At 39.4% G+C, this 25,201-nt stretch overlaps 1 protein-coding gene across 3 annotated transcripts; it reads right to left on the bottom strand.

The window, feature by feature from the left end:
* Positions 1 to 463: 463 nt before the first annotated feature.
* LOC112571598 (neuroepithelial cell-transforming gene 1 protein-like) lies at positions 464 to 23,569 on the bottom strand. Of its 3 annotated transcripts, none has more exons than XM_025250711.1 (15): positions 23,371 to 23,569; positions 14,903 to 14,969; positions 14,540 to 14,608; positions 10,932 to 11,009; positions 10,415 to 10,591; positions 10,025 to 10,087; positions 9,694 to 9,790; positions 9,478 to 9,554; positions 9,014 to 9,170; positions 8,638 to 8,696; positions 8,370 to 8,411; positions 8,097 to 8,198; positions 7,788 to 7,856; positions 7,099 to 7,270; positions 464 to 6,794 (listed from the first exon to the last, which is right to left on the bottom strand). In XM_025250711.1, exons 1-15 carry the CDS (start codon positions 23,391 to 23,393, stop codon positions 6,631 to 6,633), a joined length of 1,416 nt encoding a protein of 471 aa, XP_025106496.1. In that variant the 5' UTR covers positions 23,394 to 23,569; the 3' UTR covers positions 464 to 6,630. The 3 variants fall into 3 exon arrangements, with proteins under 3 accessions (XP_025106496.1, XP_025106495.1, XP_025106494.1); XM_025250710.1 differs by lacking the exon at positions 23,371 to 23,569 and adding an exon at positions 17,313 to 17,848; XM_025250709.1 differs by lacking the exons at positions 14,540 to 14,608; positions 14,903 to 14,969; positions 23,371 to 23,569 and adding an exon at positions 11,649 to 12,949.
* Positions 23,570 to 25,201: the final 1,632 nt, after the last annotated feature.

The following is a 25,201-nucleotide window of genomic DNA, read 5'->3' as shown; positions in this document are numbered from 1 at the left end:
ATATGGAAATTATCAAAAGCAATGTCATTTTCACGAGACACTCCTATCTGACCAAGTAGCACACACCAAAATGTTCAATATTTGTGTCAGAACAGCCTACTTTGTACCAAACATGTCCCCCTTTACTGGAATATTCAGGATAGTGTTTGCACTACCTTTCACTAGTGAATATCTGTGATTGGAACTTTTGTTATCAAGCAGATCACAGTTCCTATTTTTCCTTGTGTGAAATCCACAATGCTATACTCATTATGTTTATTTATTTATTTTTTTTGGTACCGCCCTTTTCTTTTTAAGATATAAGTACTTGCAATACTTAATAACAGTGACATTGAGCTCGCCACCCTTTGAAAAATCGAGCTAGATAAGTGATTTTATTATTATTCCGAAACCTTATTGAACCAAGGGAGAAATACTTTGCAGCACATGGGTGGCTTAGCCAAGAACTACTCAACAATGCAACTTTTATGTTACCTCTTTATTAAGACCTGATATCGACCCTGGCTTAGTTACAACCCAAACATTTTTCATGGACATATTTTGCTACATAAATCATCACTATTGCTCAACCCAACTTACGACATTTTGCAGATGTTGAAAAAAAAATTAATAATCTTTTTAAATGGACTGCTTCTGGCTGGCCGCTTGCCCTCTATCATAATTTTCTGCAGAAATCACAAAATAAGTACATTTTTAGAGCTGTAATTAAACTGTCAACATTATGCAGGTTATGACTGCCACTTCAATATCTGTGCAACTTTTAATGGAAAGATGAGCATGAACCCATAGCTTAAGGAATTTGACAGGTTATAATCAGAAAAACTTGAAGTGATAACTTTCTAATTTTGTTTCACATTGTTTCAGGATGAGAGCCAGAAATGATGTTACAAAAATTATCATAATCATCACAAATGTCTCTATGATCATGATTTGCATACAGATCCTATAATTGGATTGAAGTCACTAGCTCAAACTTACTTTTAGACGATAAAGATGCCTTAAATTTAAAGCATGTGGGGAAAAAATCCCGTGTAAACAGCATACAGCTGTTTCCATCAGCCTCCATGTCTGTATTACTATGGTAACAAAAAGTATAGAGCCCTGCCACATGCTGGGATTCCAGGCATCTTTATTATGCTTTCCATTGTATTTGTAACAGTATGTCCCTGATCAAACAACTCCATTACCCATATAATAACTGCGACATCAATTTTTTTTTTTTTTTAGAAGTTTAAGAGTAAGTTTATGAATCATTTGCTCACTGAAAAAAATATGTCCACTTTGATACTCTCACAGCTAATAGGCTAAGCAGTTTTAGCACTTGCTGTATAACATAAAAGGGTTAGATCAAATTTAAGCATATTTACAGTTTGCAAATGATTCAATTCCATGTGACATATATATGATGTGATGGTAAGAATGCTTTCTGAATTGAAGAAAAGTAAATAAATTATTGTCTGATGTTTTAAAAAGTTGTGCTGTAATTTTGGTGGAGACAGTGTGTGAAAAACAATAATAAAGGAATGGGAGTTAAAATATGGTATCCCCTTGTTTTCTCCTGCTTTGTCATTGCCAATGATTTTAACTGTCATTATTGTTAAATTCACATTCATGTGGAAAAAAATTTCAGTGAGACAATTCATAGATTTTGTGGCTTTCTCCTTTCCAAAAATGCCTAGGTCTCTTGGTCCAATGAGAGTAGCAATAATAGAAGACAAATTTCCCCATCATCTTCAGTCTTCAATTATTAGCTAGTCTTTGTAATAATTATACTTTTATATCATGCTCAGAGAATTGAACCCAATCGTGACAACAACAAAAAAATTGCACCCCACTAGCACTTTACTTTTATATATTGTGCACTTTAAAGTTTTTGTACTTGAAGGAAATTTTAGCAAATCGTTTGTATCAAAAACATTACTTAAAAGCAAGAAGACAAAAGTTTGTGGAGGAAAGAGACATACATTTGATAGCTAGATGAGGGAAGTAAAATCATTGGTGAGAAAAAAAAAGTTACTGATGACATCACACTAAACAAGCTTAATCTTGCGAAAACAACGAAGTGCAATGGTTCTGAGATATTTTACTATGCCTAATAATAGTCACTGCTAGACATGGGGATACAAAATGTGCATATCATGTTGTACAGTATGTTACTATGGATATATCACTTACAATGATAATTTAAAATATTATTTCAAAGTTGTGTGCTGAAAACAGATGATTTATGACTACAAATACAATTTTACAATGATTAAAGTTTTAAAAATTATTTTGAACTTGTGCGTTGTTTACAGAACATCTCTTAAAAACACAGTTTTGAATGAATCTCTCGCACACACTCTCTCCCTCGCTCAAACACACACTCTCTCAGTTCGTCAACAAGAACTAGAAACGACTTGCATAATAAGAGTATACTCCATAACTATGACATTGCACCTGTTGCTACTGGCAGAATAAGGCATGGTTAATCTAAGCATGCAATATATGAACAGTACATTAGGCCAGTCAACTTGCATGTTACAAGATGAAATCGTCATTCATTAGCTATAAAAAGCCACAATGTAAGTGAATGGAGAGAAAAAAGTACACTTTGGGAACTGCATGGTTAAAAAAAACCACCCAAAAGTCTTTTCTAAGGAAAAGAAACAAAAACTGGCTGGAAGGGGATATGCCTTTAGATGCAGCTCGCTCTTCGCATAAAATATTACACAATTATGAAGATAGCTTATGTTGCACTAATCTGATGAAGAAAGGCCAAAAAATACATATTACTATAGCAGGGTTCAAATCATGAGACTTTATGACTGGATGAACAGTTGTAAGAATTAGTTAAATGAAAGAAGGCTTGCTGCCTGCAAAGCTCAAGATGGTGGTTTCTTTGGGGGGTAAGGTGGCAGGGGTCTTTCTGGGATAAGAAATCAACTATAACCTGGCCATGTATTCTTGGCAATTTAAGTTAATAGGAGTGAAATATGACATGGAAGTACATGTACACAAGTCTTCTTAGCTGACACAGTTACAGAAACTCAAGGCACTCTTACTGTTATGTGATGACTTGTGGAGAGAAAGTGGCAATGTTGTAGCTAAGGTGAGACTAGATAAGAGCTGCATATCACTGAGCACATTTTTGGAAAGAAGCTTGGTCAATGTGCTTTTATCTTCAGAATATTTACAGTATAATGTTTACTCAAAATGACATAGCGCATGAAACTAAATTACATGTTGTCCCACACTAAATATCACTGCAGGAAGTAACAGGAAGGTTTCATAGTGGTCATCAATTCCTACCTCAGATGAGTACCTAAGAAAATGACTGGTGTGACCAATAAATTTCTGGAAATACATTTGAAAAACAGACTGCAAAATATGAGTTATTTGTAATTTTTTCAAAGCAACCATAGAGTCTCTGCTTTAAAATCTAGCTCTTAACACCCAATAGAACAAGGGCACTTTAATTCCATATCCAAGCAGCAGACAAACTGTGTAGCCAACATGGATTTTTTTTTGAAAATTGTCCTAAGGCACTCAACATAAAAATCTTTATAAGCTATTAGTTCAGATAGGGAAAGATGCACTTCTGGTTCTTGGTAGTACAGAATTTGCATATAACCATGTCGCAATTTTACATGGAAACAAAAGCTACATTGATAGTTCTCCATATCAATATTTTGGAAAGAAGTACACAGCTGACTAAATATGTCTGCAGAGGAAGTAAATAAGAGCTCCGACTATTCTGCTGAAGAAAACATGGTTTTTGACTCTTTATGAGCTCTGTAAATGAGCCGAGTTAACAATGAATATATGCTTAATATCTTGTTATAGACTCAAACATGGTGTGAAAAAATAAGGAATGTAGACAGGTGAGCTCTGGCTGCTGAAAATTTTACAGTTTTCTTTTGTGAGCAACTAATTTAAGAACAAAACTTTACTGAAGTGTTGGCTGTGTTTGACAAACATATAGCCATGTAGCCAGCTTTGAGCCTTAGGCTCCTATGTGGAATCACTATGATGCAGATAAAACATAGACATGCTGGAAAAGAAATTAAAATGACAATTAAGAGTGTAGGTTGGAGGGGGTCATCATGTTTGCACCACTCAAATTTGCTTTGACTCGCTCTATCAAACTTGACAGCAGAGAGGAAGTAATGAAGATAAAAGTTTCCATGCTATAAATAATGTTAAAAATCTTTGATCATTGTAAAACAAACCCTGAAATCAGCTGTGCAAATACAGTGAAGGTAGACTGCAGCTACATCTGCTTCTTTGCAGTGCTGAGGAATGGTGAATAAAATGTAGTTTGTTAGCACGCATGTATGTTTTTGAGTAAGTGCACTTTTCTACTAATAGTGACAGACTGCTCATTTCCATTTGGTCTAAAGTATGCGATTTAAAACGATTTCATTTTTGCCTCAGTAGCCAGGAAGACCATGAATCAGAACTTATAAAAAAAAGGTTCAGGATAATAAACAGTTTAAAGAAGCAATTAAGAAACATAACAAATAACAAAAAATATTGGCATCATTCATGTCTAAATGAAAAACTATCAATATGAAAATAATCAGATATTGCAGCTATTTTCTGCAATATATTGTTCATTCTTATGAAAAATGAAAATATGTTGACAGGAAGATGGAGTTCGGCTTGGCTTACCTTCATGACAAAAGACAGATGCAACGTACAGCGGCTTAAATTCTTGTGAACAAATATCAGCAGATATCCAAGCATCTTTGGTCATAGCACTTTTTAATATGCCAACAAAACTTGAGTATTGCATAGTCAAAAGCCCCACATACATCAACACACATGCAGGCATATTATCTCTTGTATGACAAAACCACCTCAGTGACATGGATGTGTCAGCCACACAAGTTACACATTTATGAGAAATGAGCAGAAAAAAACAGAAACTGACTATGGCAAATCTGAATCTAACAAAAAACCAAGCTCAAACTTTCTGGTTGGAAACAACTCTTGCTGCAGACACATGTATGCAAACAACATAGGATTTGAAAACATAATTTGAGAAAAAAAGAAAGCTTACTTTGAAAAACTTTTTTGATCCGATTAGCTTCAGTCTGCAAATCCAAACTAATACAGATGTGTAACTTCTCAAAAGCACAACATTAGCAGTCCTGCTTATTGTGCTTTCAAATGATTCTCTTCCTTTGGCACTCAAGAACTGTGTATATATACACATGCACATCACAAATACATCCTTCCATCCATTCACACTTTCTAGCTCTCCCTCACCCCCAACCCTCAGGAAACATTTTGTACCTCGGTCTAGAATTCTTTGGTCTCATGATGATCCAAACATGATGTTCTAATCTTGTGGTGTTGTAAAGTCCTACAACCACCAAACAAACTGAAAACATGCTTCGTTGACTGAGTAGTGTAGCAGAAGTTGACTTAACACTAGAAAGGCCTTTCAAATGATAGTGGATACGCACAGTTCATTCTCTTCAGCAAAGAGTACAAGTTAGATTCCAGATCTCTTTCTGGCACAAGCATACTAAAACCCTGTACAGTCAACCCTCAGTATTTGTGGTTATCACTTATGTTGTTTAGATTATTTGCAGGTCTGCCATCAATAAAAAGTTTGTTTTTGCACTATACTGCAGTAAGTTGTAGATGGCATAGACTAGAAAATATAAAGAAAACTTTAAAAATTGGTAAGAAATGCATAAAATATATGTATTTTTACTATACTTTTATCATTTACATCCATAAATATACATATATACACATTAATTATAAAAGTTAAATTTTGTTAAAAGTTCCAGCATTAGGAATTACTTTGGAAATACAGACTATGCGCTCTTAGGATGCCACATAACTGCTTATATTGTTGAATAAATCTATAAGACATACTGTTGCAGTACAGTATACATGGTACATTGTTTTTCTTTCTTTGTGTTTCCAATATTATCATTAAAGGGAGGGGTGGCTAATATTTTGATGGAGTTTCCACATTTGGGGGAGGTGGGAGGGGGAAGCCTGTACCCCCCTAACCCTGTGAATACTGAGGGCTGACTGTAAAGTTTAGTACTGCCCACCTCCACTGTAAGAGAAGCTGATATGCATAGCTGATGTTAAGCATGAGACTAGGCAGTCCTGGCTGAATGGCATTATGCTGTCAGCGAGGGTGCTATACTCTATACACTATACTGTGTGTATTGAATAGGCATACAATTCTTGAACATTTGTGTTATCTAAATTAAATTAACAAAATCAAGGATGTCTTTTCACCCCCACAGAGATTGTCTACTTGCATTCACACCACGAATAAAAGCTGTAAATCTGATTTTTAAAATACATGCATTGCTGTTGAAATTCTCCATGTAAGATATGCATGGTAATGATCCAGAACTTTTCCCCCAGCATCACTTGAAACCCTAATATCAATAGGTATTCATAAATGGTGTCTTATTTCTGCAGGAAGACAGTTTTTCTCCAGATACATGTACATCCATATCTGTGGCATGACTGATGTATCCAGTTAGCCTGTGCTGCTTCCAAAAGTTTCAGGTGTCTCCCCTGTGCTACATTCTATCCTCGTGTCACACATGGGAATCAACATGCTTGAAGGAAGTCCAGCTGACATCACAATTCAACATTCTTGATCTCTCACTTTTTATCACGGTCTATGCTCAGTCCTACTTTGACAATGTGTGATGTCACTGCTTGAAAACTCTGCATCCACTGTCGTTTGTCATGCTCATCATTGGCCATTAAGGTATGGGACTGACCCATCTTACTGTCTGTAAAGGATACCCTCAAAACATTCTTGGCTGGAAAATAAAAACAAAAATGATTTAGTCATATTTACTTGCAAATACTTGGCGATATATGCAACATTATTGTGCTTCTCAAGTGATATTAATCATATTATGAATGTAACCAAAAACTTAAAAAAGAGATTCAAGTAATGAAAAGAAATCTCTTTGGACATCAAATCTGAACAGCAAGTAAAATCAAATAATAGATCTTTTGACCACCATTGATCAAAGTGAGTCAAAAGAAAGCTTCAGCATGCATAAATCTTTTATTTTCCTTGCAATTTTATAAATAAAAAAACTAACTGAGATTTCTCACCTGTTTGGCCAGGTCCAAATGCATTTCGGAATGAGCCAATCTTAATCTCTCCATCAGGAAGGTCCTCAACAACAAGGTGAGTAACAGGTATAGGCTGACGGTACACCTGTGGACCTTGACTGCTGGGACGGGTCACCACAGCTACTTTCTCAAACAGGAACAGCTGTAACTTCTGCAACATCAATAGTTACTGACTGGTAATGTGTGCACGCAAATAGACATTAGGCTTATGCGTATACATGTATCAATGAAACATCAACTCCCTAATGTATCAGGGATATACATGCACACGTACTGCACAAATGATGCTCTAAATGGCATCTAAAACCTTTTGCTTGTCAAATCCATGTATGCAGGCACAAACAGCCTTAAAAAAAAAAAAAAAAAAAAAAAAGAAAACTTAAGTAAACCTAGCAAATAATGGTCTACTCATTTGTTGTTGTTTGTTGACAAATTCTGCTACTAATAACTGCTTCTTTTCCCTCTACCTCCCTAATATCAATAAATAGCCACATCCTATAAGTTGTTTCACACAGAAGTTAGATAGGATGAAATAAATATAAAAAAAACTGTCTAAAGGAAACAGGATTCCTACCATTCAAACTATGTTCTGTAATGAGGTAAACTCTAGGGCTGGAATGTACATGATGGCGTGTATATTTTAGCAAGCCAAAAACAAAGAAACTTACACTGCCTTTGTTGTTCCGCAAGTGTCCATGGCACATAAGAACTTTAGACTCCTCGATTTCAGGAACTCTCTGTATTATAAGAACATGATTTTTTAAAATTTGAAGACCTATGAAAAAAGGTTATTTCACACACTTGCAAGTCTTAAATTATAAAAACTGTCTACAAGGCACATATAAAATCCTGGTCATCTTTGCAAAATTTAAATGGACATTTTAGACCTGTTAATATGTTTTCTGTAGTTATGTGGACAAATTCTACAGCCACAGCATACATATGCATCACATCCTGCTAGATTCCAAGGTACTGACCTGTTCATCATAGATGTACACCAGGCGTGACTTGTAAAAACTACACTCAGCTTCTCCAGTACATGTGTCGGCAGTTTGAATTATTAGGTCCAGCTGCTCCAGCTGAAAGAATGTAGCATGGGTTAAGGTTCAAGAAATGGTTTTTATTGCATCATGTGATATTTCAGAAACAAGAAAATTTGACAGACTTTGTTTTTTAGGGACTGTCTACTAATACCGAATATGTTTTGAAGAAAGCTGGCAGGGCATCATAATAATAAAATAGATACTCACTGCTTGTTTTAATAGTGGTGCATCTTCATTATCATGTGGTGTCTGGAACAGATCAATGTCATTCATTAATATGGTACACATTTTTTGGTAAATGGCTTATTTCCAGTTCCAATGATGAAGTTTAAGCATGCACACAGGCTAGCTGAAGAACAGGAACTAGTTCACCCACTTAAACCACACATTATCATTTAACAGTAGCTAGAATACTGTGACACACTTAAACATAGAAAGGTACAGCAGACAGTGGAGAAATGAGAAGAAATCTCACCTCCTTCAAAATACTCTTGATCAGCAAAGGATATTTTATAAACCGCCCTCTTGCTCCATCTGAAATAAAGACCCACATTTATATATCCAGACAAGATAACACGCATGATGGATGCACACCAGCTCTCACACACTGTGCTTATGGAGGCTATTATTCTTCTGTTACTGCATAACACTTCCACACATTACATCTATCGCTTTATTATATAGCGTAGGTTTGTGAAACCATCTTTCTCAAAGCTGAAGGAAAATTCTTACCTACCATAGTAGTCTGTTGTTGTCATTGTTAATATAAACTGTGCTGATTCATCTAATGTTACCACACGTTCCTGCAACATACTTTAATGCATCAGTCAAGAGGTGTAAATGAGACTGACCTAAGAGTCCCCACAGGTCTAGTTTCCGACTGAAGGGTGATTCCTGACACCGCCGTAGAAAGTCATCAATGGCAGGATCACTGCGTTTTTCATCAAGTAATGCTTTCCCAAACACCTGGTTTGCACAAAAGTTAGTGTACACCACAAGTTTTGGCACCTGAAAGAAAAATAAAGCACAGAAACTTATTTTAATTCTGCAGTAAAATAATACACTCCATATACATAAACAGTCACATTAACTGACACATTCACACAAGATTGAGAAAGAGAGCAGTCATACACTACTATTTCCACTGCTTACATTTTGATCTAGAAAAGCTGATTATTGAATAGTCTCAATGTAACCTATAATAACCATTGTGACCGACAGAATCCTCAATTTGAATGTCTGAAGCTCAGTAATCAAATCTGCATCTATGAATGTCTGATGCTGGATGATCGAATATGCAACTATCTGAACATACCCATTGCAGAATCTGCTGACCAACACCTTGCATTGTGCCATCTGTTTGTCGCTGTCTTTGTAATCTCTGAGCCAGATCTGCAAAGTAGTGAAAGCAATTATTTTATGTTCTCAATAAACCTTTTCATTGTTGATTAAATATAAGCTTTAAATATTCACCCATCATATCCACATAAATAACTTCATTCTTAAATTAGTATTAGGAATTAGAACCCACCTTCATGAACTGGAAGCAAATCATCTATAGGGCCAAAGATTTGGCTAAGCTCCCCAGCAGTACAGAGATGTAGCGTTAGCATGCTGTCTCGATAGAGCTGTTACAAAAACAAAACTTAACTTGAAAATTGTGAGAAAGGTAAATAATAACCTAGACTAGCTAAATGAAGTCAGGTGGCATCTACCAAGAAATTGTGTAAAATATTAGACACTGTAAAAAGAATTAATATTTATACTGTGTGACATTAGCCAATGAGTCAGCAGCCAGTTTTCATTTGCTCGTCCACATTCATCAAAAGAAGCCATTCAAATGAAGATGGCAAAATGCTCACCTTTTTCACATTGTTAAGGTCCTCAACAATATCAATCTCCCCCTGGTACAGTTCATAGATGGCCTGAAATCCAGACATAATCAATAAATTTCCTACTCTCATTTACCAACTGACTGAGTGGAGAACATTGTGACACAAAGTGCCACGATGTGAGAAATAAACAGTCAATGATACATAAATGAGAATATTCAATTTTAAGCATCAATAGTACCTTAAAAAGAGTCATAAGAGGAAAGGACAGCCATATAAAAATCAAATGAACAAAGAAAAACAAATGTTAAAATATGGGGAGCACTGAGGATGCGCTAAAGATGCAAAGGCTTTGGCTAACTTTAAAAAAAAAAAAAAAAAAAAAGCCAGAAACCTAGTTGCAATGATGACTGTTCTCACCTCTTGCCGTTTGATGTCTTGTGGAGTCATGCTGGCCACACTACTTCCCCCAGCCATCATGTCACTCCAAGTTCGGGTCAGTCGACGCTGAGCGGGGGAAGGTGATGGAATTTTGTATGGAGATATGCACTGTTTGGCTGCTGGTGAGTTTGGCATTTTGAACCCGGAGCTGTTTCGCTACAACAACAGACATGATACATGATGTCTTTAATGAGAAGTGACAATAGGATCTTCCTGGATGAGTTGAAACAGCTAAATGATCACATGATCTTCTTTCATTTTTCAAAACTGTGCTGCCAGGCTTGACAGTCCCTTGATAGCAATTTTGTGAAAGAATTTATTCTGAACCTCTTCCAGTAAAAATGGGCAATGATTGCTAAGTAACATGCTGTGTTCTCCTTCTGTATCACATTTCAACATAAATCTTCAAAAACACACACATGCAACTAAAAAACTATAAAAGAAAAAAAAAAAAGAAACTGCAATTAAGGAAGTGAATGAAGAAAGCACTAATTACCTTTTGAGGTTTGGATGGTGAAAGAAGATTGACCAATGAAGAAGACACACGGAGTATTGAACGCCTCGACTTTTTACTCTACATCAAAGAAAATAAAGAAACACAGCCCTAAAGATAATGCCAAATGAAAAATTTAAAACTAGTTGCTTCAAAAAAACACAATGAAGTTTGTAAAAAAAAAAAAAAAAAAGGAAAAAAAAGCAAGGCACTACTTATGCGATCAAGTGTCTACAGACTCACGGTAATATCATAATTAGTGTACTACACAAACTATAACTAATATTAGTCCTCATTATATAATTCATAAATTAAAAATAAAATGACAACAGCATCATCTAGAACACTGTAACCTCAAATAATCTGAAGCAGATCACAGAGTACATGGACTGCATGATCACACATAAAACATACACACACCCACCCACACCCCTATAACAGAACCACCACAGATCTACTCAAGTAATCTCTGTGGTTTCCACAGAGTTGTTTTCACTCATCATCATCTACACAAATTTCGCATTCAATATCATGGCAGTGCATAACAGTGGTCGTGTAATCATTGTCTACTTTAGTGCTGATCTAACATGTGATGATATGCCCTCCCATAGAAGACGTTTAAACTGAAAGAAACAAAGGTTAAAAAAAAGTGAAAGGAGGCAAAAGGAAAGAATGAAAAATGAAAGAAGGACAAAGGTTTCACTTAAAAAAAAGTTTTACCCAAGAGGACACTGGGAAGCAGCAGCATGAGGCCACTGGCAAGAAGGCAAGAAAGGAGGGCAAGACCTGCAGTGCCTCTCTGCCATGGTTCACGCAGAAGGCACAGGCGTGGGCACTGATCCTTCCTGCCAACGCTGTTTTCCAATCCTCTTTTTTAAGTCCTAGCGCTGAACACTCGGGACTCTTCTCGAACAAATCGGAGCACATATTCTCCGGGCCGTCGATCAAGACAAGGCTGCCAATAGGGCCACGTCAACGGCAGGTCCAAAGAGAGAGAGAAAATGGGAAGTGTGAAAGAGACCGGGTGTCCACGAAACCAGAAAAAGTCAAGCAAGCAGCTTCCACTCCAGGCACAGTTCCCTCCGTCAAGAACACAGCACATTCATCAGGTGTCTTATTTATTTATTTTTTTTTTGGCTCAGTGATGCCCACTATGGCGCGCGTCGTTTACTGTGGAGGTCTCTCCGAGTGTGACGTGCTGACAGCGCAACCCACTGGAGGAAGTCCTTGGCGGTCGGCGCGTCGAGGTCAGTTAAGACTGGGCGCACCCTGCCATTTTCGCTTGATTGTAGATCTTTGGGGAGACGGCCTCGGTGACACAGTCATCTCACGGTGTCCGCCGAGGCCTCGCTGCTTCCACATCCAGCCAGTCCGCCACCGGAAGCACTTTCAACCTCCTACATCAACACCCACCCCCACTCCCCTGCGTGTCGGCGGCGGTTGCTGCTGCTGGTGCCGCTATTGCCACTTACTTTCTGAGAGTGGACTGTCACTGAGATGACCTGCCGATTTGGATCGTCCAGAACTTACCCTTTCCCGCCTCCCCTGACAACACAAACCCCGCCTTTCTTCCTCCGTTCTTTAAAATTCCTCCCACGCATTCATTCGCCCTCAACTCCTCCTCTCCCCCAAACACTGCTGGAAGGAGCGGCCGCGTAGTGAACCTATTTGCTAATCGATAGCGTGTGTGTGTTACAGAGACAGGTCATCTTTACGTTATCTTAAAGAAGAAAATGTATTTTCCTGCACTCCAGCAGCTTTCCATATAAAAGATATGACCCAACGTATCTGTGATGCCAGGAGTGCGTAGTGACATCGACCACACACTGAATTCATGAATGAACCAGGATTACGGGGAGAGACTGGGCAAGGGGAGTGGAGAGAAAGGACAGGGCCTAATTCCCCACTGGCATCACACAGCAACCCTCTGAAAGAGCCCTTTTCTAGTACGACAATCAGAAAAATAACACACCAAAAGCCGATGTGAACTACGAGGCTACAATGATGACTAATATACCAGAAAAAAAGGAACAGCCAAGAAAAATTACATTTTTTTAAATACAATTTCGTTACATGAGCCTTACCACTGGCTAAACGCACCTGCAGCCAGAAAGGAGAGAGAGAAAAAAAAAGCTGTAAATAAAAAGTCTCTATTAACACATGACCGTGACAAAGCTTCTATCACGATCAGCATGCACTTGCAAGAACTAACTCCGTGCCGCGAAGCCCGTCATTACTGAGGTACTCAGAACCCCAGCGTCGTCGCTTCTGACAACGCGATGTTTGAGCAGTCGCGGTGCTCAGCAAGGCAACTGCGGTATTCGAATATCCGATCCGAAAGCAGCTAGCCCAACGATGGCGAACACCAACACCCTACCCCAGTGACTGGAGCAGAATTTTGGACAGACACAGGGGAGTGATGCCTCTTGGAGCACCGCCCACTCCCAGACTGATGGTGGGCAGAAAAATCGATGTTAGCCTGCCCACCCGATATGTGGAGCACGGAGGACGTACTGAAGACGCAAACTCCATGGCTCACTTTTTTTTAAAAACCAGAAAGCATCCCTCCCACCACCACAACCACCACCACTACCAAAGCTCTGATCAATACCAGAGCGGTCTGCCTCGCTCGTTCTACCCGTCCCCAACCTACTCTTCTCTTCACGCAGCAATCCTCCCTTCTTTCCCTCTGGTCGCCTCCATTGATGCCTCGTCACCCCCGCCCTTATCCTCCACTCCCCCACCTTTAGGAACAGGTTTCTCATAAAATCTACCAGGCGTGGGGTGTGACATTCCAATAATGTGGGGGAGAACAGCAAACACGTTTTACTGCATCGAAATTGCTGGCTTTTTTGACCATCCGCCTACAGGACATTTTTATCTCTATACCCTCTGTCGGTGTGTGTGGTGGGGTGGTGGTGGTGGTGGTCTAGAGGGTTAATGAAAAAACGACCACTCGCAGCTCACCTAAATCGGGTTATCTAAAACGGTGCTTCGCCGCTCACCAGCCATTGCGTTACTGGGAAGGCCACGAGTGCGACTGAAACGAGCGATCGACTTGTGAGTGCCGAGTCTTGTTTTCTGAGTCCACGGCAAAGAACGGCCACGTTTCACCCAACAAGTTCACCACCACGGCAAAGGTTAAGGATGCAAGCGAGCCAGACAAGGGATGGAAAACGTGGTGACGTCTGCGTTCTCAGTTTCTAGATCGAGGGCCGCCGAGACATTGATCGGCCTTGTCCACGTCACAAAATCCTACATTTCGCGGCCTCGTGTGAGAGGAGCTCTACATTCTAGGTGCCATTCCTGTCTTCTAAATCGATGTTTGCGAAATATTGAAATAATCTGGCATGTCCGCCAATTACAAGTTGTATGTTAAATATGATCCTCAGACCAGCTAGCACTTTCCTCTAAACCACTGAATACAAAAAAGCGTAGTTCGTTGGTATTCTATTTTCGCTTATTCTGTTAATTACCCTCAGTCGTAAATATTTGTCGTTTCTCTCTCACGCACACACACTGAGTACCCTCATCGCATCTGAAGACCCTGTCCCCTCGACAAACCCGCTAGTATTACAGAACTGCCTTTAAAGAATGTAACAAAGCATTACCTTGGTGTTGGACCCGACATCCAGGCTCTGAACACTAGTGGCATCCTCATCTTTCCGTTTGCGCTTTCGCTGCAACAGAAGAAAGTCATGCTTTTAGTATAATTTCACATAGTGCACGTCTATGAGTCACACTCTTAAGCTGATTCATGTATTATGCACGTAGACAGGGTTCACATAAGAGGCTCGAATGCTTAAAATAGAAGCATTGTTTTGGCAAATCATACCCCCCACACACACATACTCTTTACTAGACGCGCACGAACTCACACACCCACACACAATGTTTACGCACAACAAGAAAAGTGGTTGTGGTGGGAACTGATAGTAAGATAAGCGTTGATGCACTATGCCTTGCTGACTCACCAGGATCGGATTTTCCATTGCTGACTGCCACGACAGTCGCCTTGTATTATGCTTCAGTTCTGGTACCCTGTTTGGAACAAAACTAATTGCTGTAATTACTGCCTGTATAAAACAATGCCTCCATAAAAGGTCACTTAAAACTCACTGCTGTGCTTAACTTGTGGCGCCTTCGCACTTTAATTTGCTTCTTGTTAACTGCAGTCAACCCAGACCAACATCAAACAGGTTAAGAATCAATAAGAATTAATTTGTCTGGCGTGGAGCAATATTAGGGGCGAGCACTACCCCGTAAATCTCAACATTTTGACAAATCTTTATTTTCCTTTTGCGCGACATTCTAACCCCCTCCACATCCTACCCCCCCCCCCCAAAAAAAAAAGCAAACAAACAATAAAACAAAAATTCATCAATGTATGATTCGCTGTTCGCGTAATCTTGGACGATAGCGTATCGACTACCAAGAATGACCAGTTTCCTGTTCTCGACTGCCCTACGTCCTAGGACAGGGGTGGGCAAATAGCGGCCCGCGGGCCGCATGCGGCCCGCCAAGTGGTTCTCTGCGGCCCGCAGAAGCTCTTTGGCAACACACAAAAAATATTACCGAAAACAAGTTACGCTTAGTCCCTTCCCACGCCTGCTGCGTACGTAATGGCCGGCCTTGAACTGTCTCGCCAGTGGACCCTTTGTTACACCTGAGTTACAAAGCGGCCTGACCAACTTAGGAAGGTCATGACCAGACAGGGGAGGGGGGATGTAGACGCGCCGTTAGGTAAGGTGACCAGACGTTCATGTTGATGATGCACCTGATGAATTACAACTTGAACTGATACACCTTCAATCAGATCATGCATTGAAGGAAAGGTTTTATTCCCTGTCACTGGTTGAGTTTTATAAGTGCCTCTCCAACAAATCATTTCCTTGTTTAAGAGTGTTTGCTGCCCAACTATTTTCAATATTTGGTTCAAGTTACATCTGTGAGCAAAGTTTTTCCTGCATGAATATAAACAAGTCAAAGAACATGTCATTGCTTTCAGATGTAAACTTGCAGTCAGTTATGAGAGTATCTACCAGTAATTTTGAGCCAAATTTTAAAAGAATTGTTCAGCAAAATTGTATTCAAAAACGTTTTTCTCATTAAATTGTGTGTGCTTAATTGTTCATTCTGGTTTTATATTTAATCCTACAGTGTTACATATTTCATGTGCTCATTATTAAATAAATGCGTTTGTTAACAATTTGGCGATTTTACGTCGTTTTTGTATTCAATTACAAGGTGCGGCCCTCGGACTAGTCATGACCCAGCAATGCGGCCCTCGCAACAAAAAAGTTTGCCCACCCCTGTCCTAGGAGATAAAACGCTGGGCTATACCCCAGCAGCTACCTGTTGCACGTTCACATTCTACAGGTCGCAGGTACGCCACCCAAGAAAAGCACCGCCATTTTAGCTGGATTTGTTCAAGCGAGGGTGGGAGAATGGCCGAGAGGGAAATGAGGTTTTATCTGTTACCCCCACCACCACCACCAAACCCACGATACTGTCACCAGCACCCCAAAGGTTTTGACCTCGTCGAAAGTTAAAGAAGCCGTTGAACAGATACAGCAAAACTGAGACTGCTTGAGGTATTGACTAATAGTCCATCACGTGATACACGGCAGCCCATATAACTTTTTTTAAGTGGGAACACACCACGTAGGCCTCCATATAATGCGTGGGGTTTTTTTTTCAAAAGGAAACCCCTGGACAATGAAGGGAAAAATATAAAAACAAATCCTGACATCGTTTTCATTAGCTCCCACTGAAGACAGTTCTTAACGAGATAAGTCAGGACGAACGTTTGACCCAGTTTGGACACAACCGTCATGTAAAGACTTCCACATGATATTTAACTATCGGGACATATAAAACTACAACTATGATTATTTTACAGTTACAGGCATTTCTTTTAATGGGAAACTTATTAAACGGCTTAAAACTAATACATTCACTAAAATAACTTGAGATGGGTAATTCTCGTATGTTTTTTTCCTTTCTCTCCTACCACCTACCCTTCCAGCCCATGGCAGTTTCCCTAGTTACCTATAAGCACATCTTTATAAGCCATAAAGCTGACGAACCACAAGCCCGTCTCTTTTCAATGACACTGTACTGAGCGTGCGTTTGCCTTACATTATTGGTTTAAATACAGAAAAAAAAATACATTCTTAAGGGGTGAAAAAAAAAAAAAAAAAAACCGTGGGATAACAACTCCCTTCCCGAAAAAAAAATGTTCCGCATGACTGACATAAGAATGCGTTTACCGAAACTTGATTCTACTTGCTGCGTATACAGGCCGAGGTTTCCGTAGCGGAAAACTGGCAACTGTTAATACCCTGTTAGCTTTGCTAGTTTCGATAATAGCGATGGTGATACCTGTGCGTTAGCTTTTGCAGTTTCGACGACAGGGCGACATCTTCGTCAGCCTCCATGTCTGTGACGAAGTTCCCCCGATTGCCGAGAGAACAAGGACAATACGGATGTAGCAACGTCCGAGCACAAGGGATGTTATAGCCACACACTTTAAGAAACACAAGGTTAACAATCGTTTTGACTACACGAGGTAAAGTTCAAGCGATGTCCTCGCCAAGTACTTCGAGAAGACTGTCCAGCCGGGGCGCAGGGCGTAAAACAAGGACTTCATGAACTAACCTACTTGTCCCATTGCCTAACGTTACGCACCGTTGACTTGCCTCGGGGCAGCCGCAGCCGTGGAAGTGAAAATGTCACTTAATTACATCCTGAGCTCATCCTGAGCCGCGTTTCCTTAACAAAGGCCAACCCAGGGATCCAAGTGACCAGGTCAACACGGTAATTTGCGCAATCAGCCGGGTTTTAAAGCTTTGCAGGTGGTCTGTTATGTAACTTATCAACTTGAACTTAATAAAATTAACAATTTCATTTGACTTTAGCTTAGGGCCATGATCTGGGAGCAGACCACACATTTGTAATCTTAAACAATTTACGCCTTAACTTGTGTTTAGTTAAAAGTCTTATAAAAAGGGTCCTAAATGCGGTGAACACAATTTTAAAACTAAAATCATTTAAAATATGATGAAATTGTTAAGAGACGACCGCTGATCACTGAGCCAGCAGAAATTCTTTTCACAAAAAAAGACCACGATACTGTACACGAGGAAATACAGATTGCAAATGAAAACTTGTGTACACGTCGAATTCTGGCGGTTCAATCCAAACCGCTGAAACATTGTCGTCGTCTTATCGCTCGAGCAACGCATTGAAATGATTCAAAAGCGACTTTGTAAAACTTTTTCCTTTAGGATACTAAAAAATTTGCTTCTTTAGCAAACTCATACTCCCATAATTGCTCAGGTAAAAAAAAGCCTGCTGTCAGAAGTAAGGACCAGTTCAGATGTGTTTCCACGGGGTAGTCAGAAAAAAAAAAAAAAAAGATTAGCGCAGACGAATTGTGATTGTGACTAAGGTGCCAAATTACATAGTTGACATCGGGTCCCAACTATTAGTTCAACCCTCACCCTCACTCCACTCTACATTAATCGCCAGTTCCTGAGTTAGGACTGGAGGAGTGAAGAGTGTTGACGATGTGATGACAGTTACCCCTTGACTGACGCTGCTTTTGTTGCTGAGGAAACGCGTCCCAGGCCGCAGCTCGCTCGTCTTTGAGTAACGTCTTTCCTGTCCTCGTTGTTGACAGGTGTCACAAGCGGTATGTACCGTCGCGTTGGGATCACTCTGGCCAAAGGGGGAAAAAGTTCCCTCCCCAAATGCAAGCAGAGAGAGTTGGGAAGTAAACTGGGTATACCGGTTTCCCTTTATCAACGCGAAGTCTTTGTTCACGGGATTCAGGACCGAGTTCAAACATTTAAACTGTATTTTCCTCTTTCCCCGACAATCTGGACGATTAAAACAAACCTCACTTTGTAGTTCACTAGTTCCCTATTAATCTGAGGAAATACAACAAATCGTAACGCATTATGCCGCTTGATAGTAAACTTTGTTAAATTTTCGTTGAAAGCTGGAGGTCAAGCGTCTTAGACACACAAGTGCGTTAGTGATTTACAATAATAATAAACGCGTGATTTATATAGCGCATACTCGTGCTCGTAAGGAGTGAGCTCCTGGTGCTTGAGACAAGAACTAGACGTGGGCAACAAAGAAAGGAAGGAAGGATAAACAACAGTACTCGTGACTAATAAAAGACAAACATAGAAAACGCAGAGAGGAATCAGGCCATAAAAATCTCGTGTATCGTGATTCTGCAGAAGAAGACAAGCAGGGAAGAAGCCAATAGACGAAATAAAAGGAGGGATAAAGGTGGTGGTTGAAGATGGACTAGCATTGAGTGGACTGCTGTTAGGAGCAATGCTGAAGGAAGAGGTGTGTTTTAAGTGCACACTCAAATGATTCAATAGTCGTCACCTGGCTCCCATTGTTTTGATGCACAGTAATTAAAAATCATTGGCCGTATGTTGTTTTCTGGTGACATGAATAATTTAAATTAGACGAAGAGCCTAGCTGTCTGGCTGATTTGTAGGTGAAAAGTTCCGAGAAATAGGGCAGGACCTGCAAAGAAATTAAGACACACAGTGTGTACTGAATAGGAGAGAAGATGGGTAGCCAGCTAATCTCACAATAGGCAGACTGACAGATAGCTGTAACTTGTCTATCATAACAGGCAGACTGACAGACAGTTGTAATTTGTTTATCAAGGGTCATGTCTGCAGTGACAATGAATCTCAGACTGACGGATGACGCAAAAGTGATATTGGTTTTTTCCCACCTTGATGTGATTTGGTGGACTGACAAGCAATGATTTCTTCTTCTCGAATATATGAGGGCTTCGGTTTTATCGTCGTTGAGTTTAAGTGTATTTTTTTAACCTCCTAAATAGGCCAAATGAACAATGGGGGTTGGGGTCGCTGTAAGAACTAGGCGGCAGTTCGTTTCTTTTGATCGCTAAAAGCACTCAACAAAGCTTAAGCAGGATTAGACGCGACTAATGCTGGGGATCAAATGCTTAACTAAAAGCACTGCCTCGCAGTTAGTGCGAGATTCCACATGAAGCACCTGTAAACCCCGCACCTTTTGCAGTACACAACGCGCTGTACATACACATACATTGGGCGTATGATGCAAAGTATGAAGCAAGGCCATTAATGGCTCCTGCACACCGTAAACCAGTTTCATAGTTTTCTTACAGGGTTATCACCTTATTTCGGTCACCAAATGACTCGATCGGTTGCCAACTCGACTATTACCAACAGACTGTCTGACAACCGATGCGGAAACGCATTAAGCTTTGTGAATTTCAAACAAGTGTGACTAATGGCAAAGGTAGTCTGAGGCACATCTCACATCCTAGAGCTGGCAGAAGGTAATGGTGCTGACACTAAGTGTCAGAGCGTGTGAACTTCAACAGAACCATAACGTTATAATCCGAACATCTTTGGGTAACCTGTGTCACTTTTAGAGGTTGTTCTTCTCATGATCTAGTCTACAATGATCAGGAAGGTTGCTGGCAAGAGCATACAACCTTGCCTCACTCGAAGGGGTCAGTCAGCTTTCTGTTATGGATCACCTGGCACGTCGAGTCCTCATACAGTTGCTAATGATGGCAATGAACTTTGATAGAAATCTGTAGTGCTACATCAACTTCCAGATGGTTTCCCTGTCTACGGAGTCAAAAGTCTTATCAAAATCCACAAATGCCATGTAGAGTGGTGACTGCCATTCAATGGACTATTCAATATTTCGTAGTGTAGTGATATGGTCTGTGCATGATTTACCCTGCCAAAAGTCTACCTGTTCTTGCCTCAGTCTCTTGTCTAGGGCATTCTTCAGTCTCTCCAGGATGGACAATTGCGTAATCCCACACCAGTTGCTGTATCAGGTTGCCTTTTTTTTGGTAGCTTTACTAGATAGCCAATCTTCCAGTCTGCTGGAACTTGCTCCTGTTCCCAAATTTTCTGCCGCAGGGGGTGTAGCATCTTTGCTGCAGCTGTTGGGTCTGCCTTGAGTGCCTCAGCAGGAATGCCATCTGGGCCTGCTGCCCTGCCAGAATTCAAGGACTTGATGGCTTTGATGATTTCTGCCTTGGTTGGAGGGTTGGTGCATATCATTACTACCACTCAGCTTATTTTCACACATAATACATACGAACACACATGCAATCAGGTCTAATCCAAGTGTTCATAGCATTGTCATTCAAACTGTGGTCATGGACTCAACTGAAGATAGTGTGTTACGCACAACATAAAGGTATATCAACCTCAACACAATCACTCTTGTCAGCAGGAGTCTTTCTCTGTAAATATTTTGATGCACTCACATCTTCACCCATTTACACACAAACACAATCCCCCTACAAACTTGTTGTACTAGTAGGCCATCAGCTCAGCATACTTAACATTTTAAGGTCAAGCTTGTGGGTCTAACAAAATAAGGTCACACTACAGGGGATTTCCAATGTTCCCGTTATCAATTATCAGCTCGCTACGCATCCTTTGTGCAAAGACAATATATACATTGCAATATTTCTTACAGTATTTGTTTCTGCAAGAGACAGCAATACAAACGTAGGCTGCTGAAACCTGCTGTTTAACAAAGGTACAAGATACTTTGCCCTGATACTGACATAGGCTAGACAAAGTAAGTTGTAACAAAATGTTCTTTGTCTTCCATACTGTCTTGGCCGAAAGGGCAGTTTTTATTACATATATACAGTGTTCCCTCGTTTATCGCGGGGGATAGGTTCCAAGACCAGACGCAATAAACGAATTTCCATGAATTAGGGACATACATGCAATAATATATATATATGTAAAACAATATCATGTTAGTGTAAAGTAATATATTAATCATGGTATTAATACAGTACAATTACACTTAAGTGTAAAAAATTATAACTGTACTCATTACGAAGATTTACACCTCTTCAGACAGTGTTGCCGTTTTCTGGGGCACCCCTTTACTTCTTCGGTGGTTTCTGAAGGTGTAGCAGCAGCAGGAATTGATGGCTGTTTTTGACGAGGCCGAAAAAAACATCGTTATCGGCAGTTGCCGCCGTTGCTTCTTTTTCTCATTGAAGAGCACATTGTAGGGGGCCATGATGTCTTCAACCATGTTGCAAAATGTAACAGATCGAACCATATTATCGTCCCATTCTTGTAATCGTTCTTGCAGTTCCTTAGCCAGATTGCAGAGGTCTGATGCGAGATGGGAGATACCAATCATGGCTTGTTGCTTACGCATAGCAATGGAATTCTCATACACAAATATTTCTTTCGTCTGACTATCTACAAAATTACCATGATATTTTAATAGAAATACTAATATAGCTAAATTTTTTCGTCTTTTTCCTGTTGAAATATCTATGGTATTATGTAGAACGATAATTCCCAGCGCGGAAGTATTGATCGATACTTCACTCAAAAAAACCGCAAAGTAGTGAATCTGCGATAGATGAACTGCGAAGTAGCGAGGGAACACTGTATATATATCTGTTATTGATAATTATTTTAGTAACTTCTGTACTCAGAGGTCAAATCAACTGAGGGCTGTGGTTGAATTGAAATTTTATGCCTGTGACCATATAATGATAATAAATGTTAAATTTCTAAAGCTCATACTCACACTCCTAATGAGCATGCTCTTAGCCCCTCAAAACAAGAACGAGGCATGGACAGCACACGAGAGACAGGAAAACAAATAATACATGAACTAAGAAAGAATAATCAGTACTAATGATGCATAAGAACAAGTACAGAAAACGCAATAGAGAATCAAATTAAAAAAACTGAGAGTATCATGATAAAGGAGAGCTGGGTGTGAAAAAGGACTAGGATGGTGGGAAGGGGGTTTTAGGAGTAATGTTTATGAACATAAATTTTTAATTTTGAAAATAACTGATTTTTTTGTAATAAAAGTTTAAAGAAAAGAATCAGAAGCTTGAGGGGACAGAAAACTCAATCTTGATATTCTGTTGAACAATAGGATACAAACCAGTGGAAATGTTGCACAGTTTACCAATTCTGAGAATGTAAGTACATGTATTACTAATGGCACAATGGCTGTAAATTACATTATCCCAGCCGTTAGAAGTAGTACGACAACAATAAAAATACTACACCATGCAAATACAAGCTAATTTGATCATTTTTTATGCCTCTTTCATAGATTCCCTTTTAAATTATAATGATTATTACTATTGACTTCCTTAATGCAATGACATAACCGTCGTCTGTCAGACCGGATATTAGTCTGATGTACAAATTGAACAATAAAAAGGTCTAAGACGAATATAGCTTTAAAGCTACTTAAGCTTTTAGTTGGAATTTAGTATTAAGTATGTTACGCAAGTCATTTTACACTAATCAAGTCATAAAAGAAAACTCCATGCCCCTCCCTTTCCTTTAAAAGTTGTTAATCGGGAAAATGTTAAATTCTTCCTTACTTGAAAATATTTTTTGAATCCATGTTGCAACTTTCCCTTAAACCACACAGGCTTGGGTAATCCAGGTTTACAGGAGTTCATTACAACGAAGTTTACATGATGGTCATAATTTCACGTTCACCACATCCACAGGACCAACCCTTTTCAGCTTTTGAAAATGGCGGCTTATTTCCGTCGCCCCCTCCCCCTTTCCTCCTGGATACAGTCCCCTTGTAAAATGTCTCGCTACGTATTCGTCTTCTATATCGCACACTTCAAATACCAGACCACAAGGCTCAGGGTCGAATTAATACAGCAATTTCACATCGTCCAAAAAAGCTAAGTTAAAACAAAAATCAGTTCATTCCTGTAAATAATTCTGGGAATACCATCTGGACAATCAAAAAAAAAAAAAAAGAAAATCACAATGACTATAATTTAAGTACATGTATATATAATAGGCTCATCGAGCGATCGATCATGTATAACATGAAAAACCTATAACAGCTATGACAATCGTACACATTCAAATAAAACGATAACAGAACTTGTAACACAAGCAGTAGTTTTAAAACACATTTTTCTATTTAAATTTGAAGACTGGGACAGAGGATATATAACAGCCTGGATTACGATTGTACGTATGAGGGTCTATTTAATTGGTAGTAATAATAATAAATGGAAAATTTGTAAAGCGCATACTCACACTCCTAAGGAGCATGCTCTTAGCTGCCCTCTGGAATAAATAAAGTTGCATTTTATCTAAAGAATTCCAGAGCTTATTGAGCAGTTTCATATGTGATGTCATCAATATATATACAGTGGAACCTCGGTTAGCGAACGCCTCGGATAGCGAATATTTCGGTTAACGAACAAAAATTTCGTTAAAAGTTTGTCTCGGATAACGAACAAAATTTCGGATAACGAACAGCCACGTGAACCACACGTGACCGACCAGCATGTCATCATTCGCGCTCGAGACACAGTTATGATCGGTCGCTCCTTAGCTCTGAGCATCCTTCTTATTTAGTGATTTTTGTGCTTTATTTTAATAAGATAATCCTCAATAATGGCATTAAAGAAGATTAAGAGCAATAGTAGTGAGGTAATGACAAGGAAACGGCCAACAAATGAATTGAAAAAGGAAATGATTTCAAAGTATGAAGGTGGCATGCGTCTGTCGGATATGTGATGTCGTATTACTGAAGAGTTTTACAAAAAAGGCAGAAGGAACAGACACTGGACAAGTTTTGTCCTTTAACCTCAAAGCTACAGAAAAGGGAAGTCAGCCCCGATTTTATAATGTCAAGTGTTCATGGAGGGGGAATCCAAGCAGTACTTCCACCCCTTCCTCCCCACACCTGCTTTCAACCACGCCGTCAAAACGGCAAGTTTTCTGATGTTTAAATGCTTTTGTTAATGTTTTTATGTTTATTTAACTCCATTTATATTGCATTATAACTGCTCTCATTAAAACAAATACCTATATAGCCTGTAACCTTCAAATATTAGCGAGTCAACAGGGGCTGGGAACCAATTAAATCTATTTCCTTTATTTCTTATGTAAAAAATTGTTTCGGATAACGAACATTTCGGATAACGAACTGCTTTCCAGAACGGATTAAGTTCGTTAACCGAGGTTCCACTGTATATGCTTTGAGGACAGAAAAAAAAGAGAACGCCCGCGCGTGGTCTCCGCTCGCCCATGCAGTTGCTGTTATCACGGATGTGTATAAAGAGATATGTACAGATTCATGCCGTTACTGCTCGAAAGGGCACTTTAGTTCTATATATAGCTACAATGAATCATAATGATTATACCTTAAATTAACTGTTGTTTTTAAGCTTGGAC

This window comes from Pomacea canaliculata, linkage group LG9 (genome assembly GCF_003073045.1).
Source record: "Pomacea canaliculata isolate SZHN2017 linkage group LG9, ASM307304v1, whole genome shotgun sequence".
Classification (NCBI taxonomy): Eukaryota; Metazoa; Mollusca; class Gastropoda; order Architaenioglossa; family Ampullariidae; genus Pomacea; species Pomacea canaliculata.
The sequence above is the reverse complement of the archived record's forward strand: the minus strand, read 5'-3'. Positions and strand labels throughout refer to the sequence as shown.

Excerpts from the sequence above, each read along its gene's own strand:
- LOC112571598 (XM_025250709.1), bottom strand. The coding sequence starts at position 11,855 with ATGTGCTCCGATTTGTTCGAGAAGAGTCCCGAGTGTTCAGCGCTAGGA. Across the intron at positions 10,088-10,414 it reads AAGACATCAAACGGCAAGAG|GCCATCTATGAACTGTACCA; the intron begins GTGAGAACAGTC and ends TCTGGATTTCAG. Across the intron at positions 8,412-8,637 it reads TCAAGAGTATTTTGAAGGAG|ACACCACATGATAATGAAGA; the intron begins GTGAGATTTCTT and ends GATCTGTTCCAG.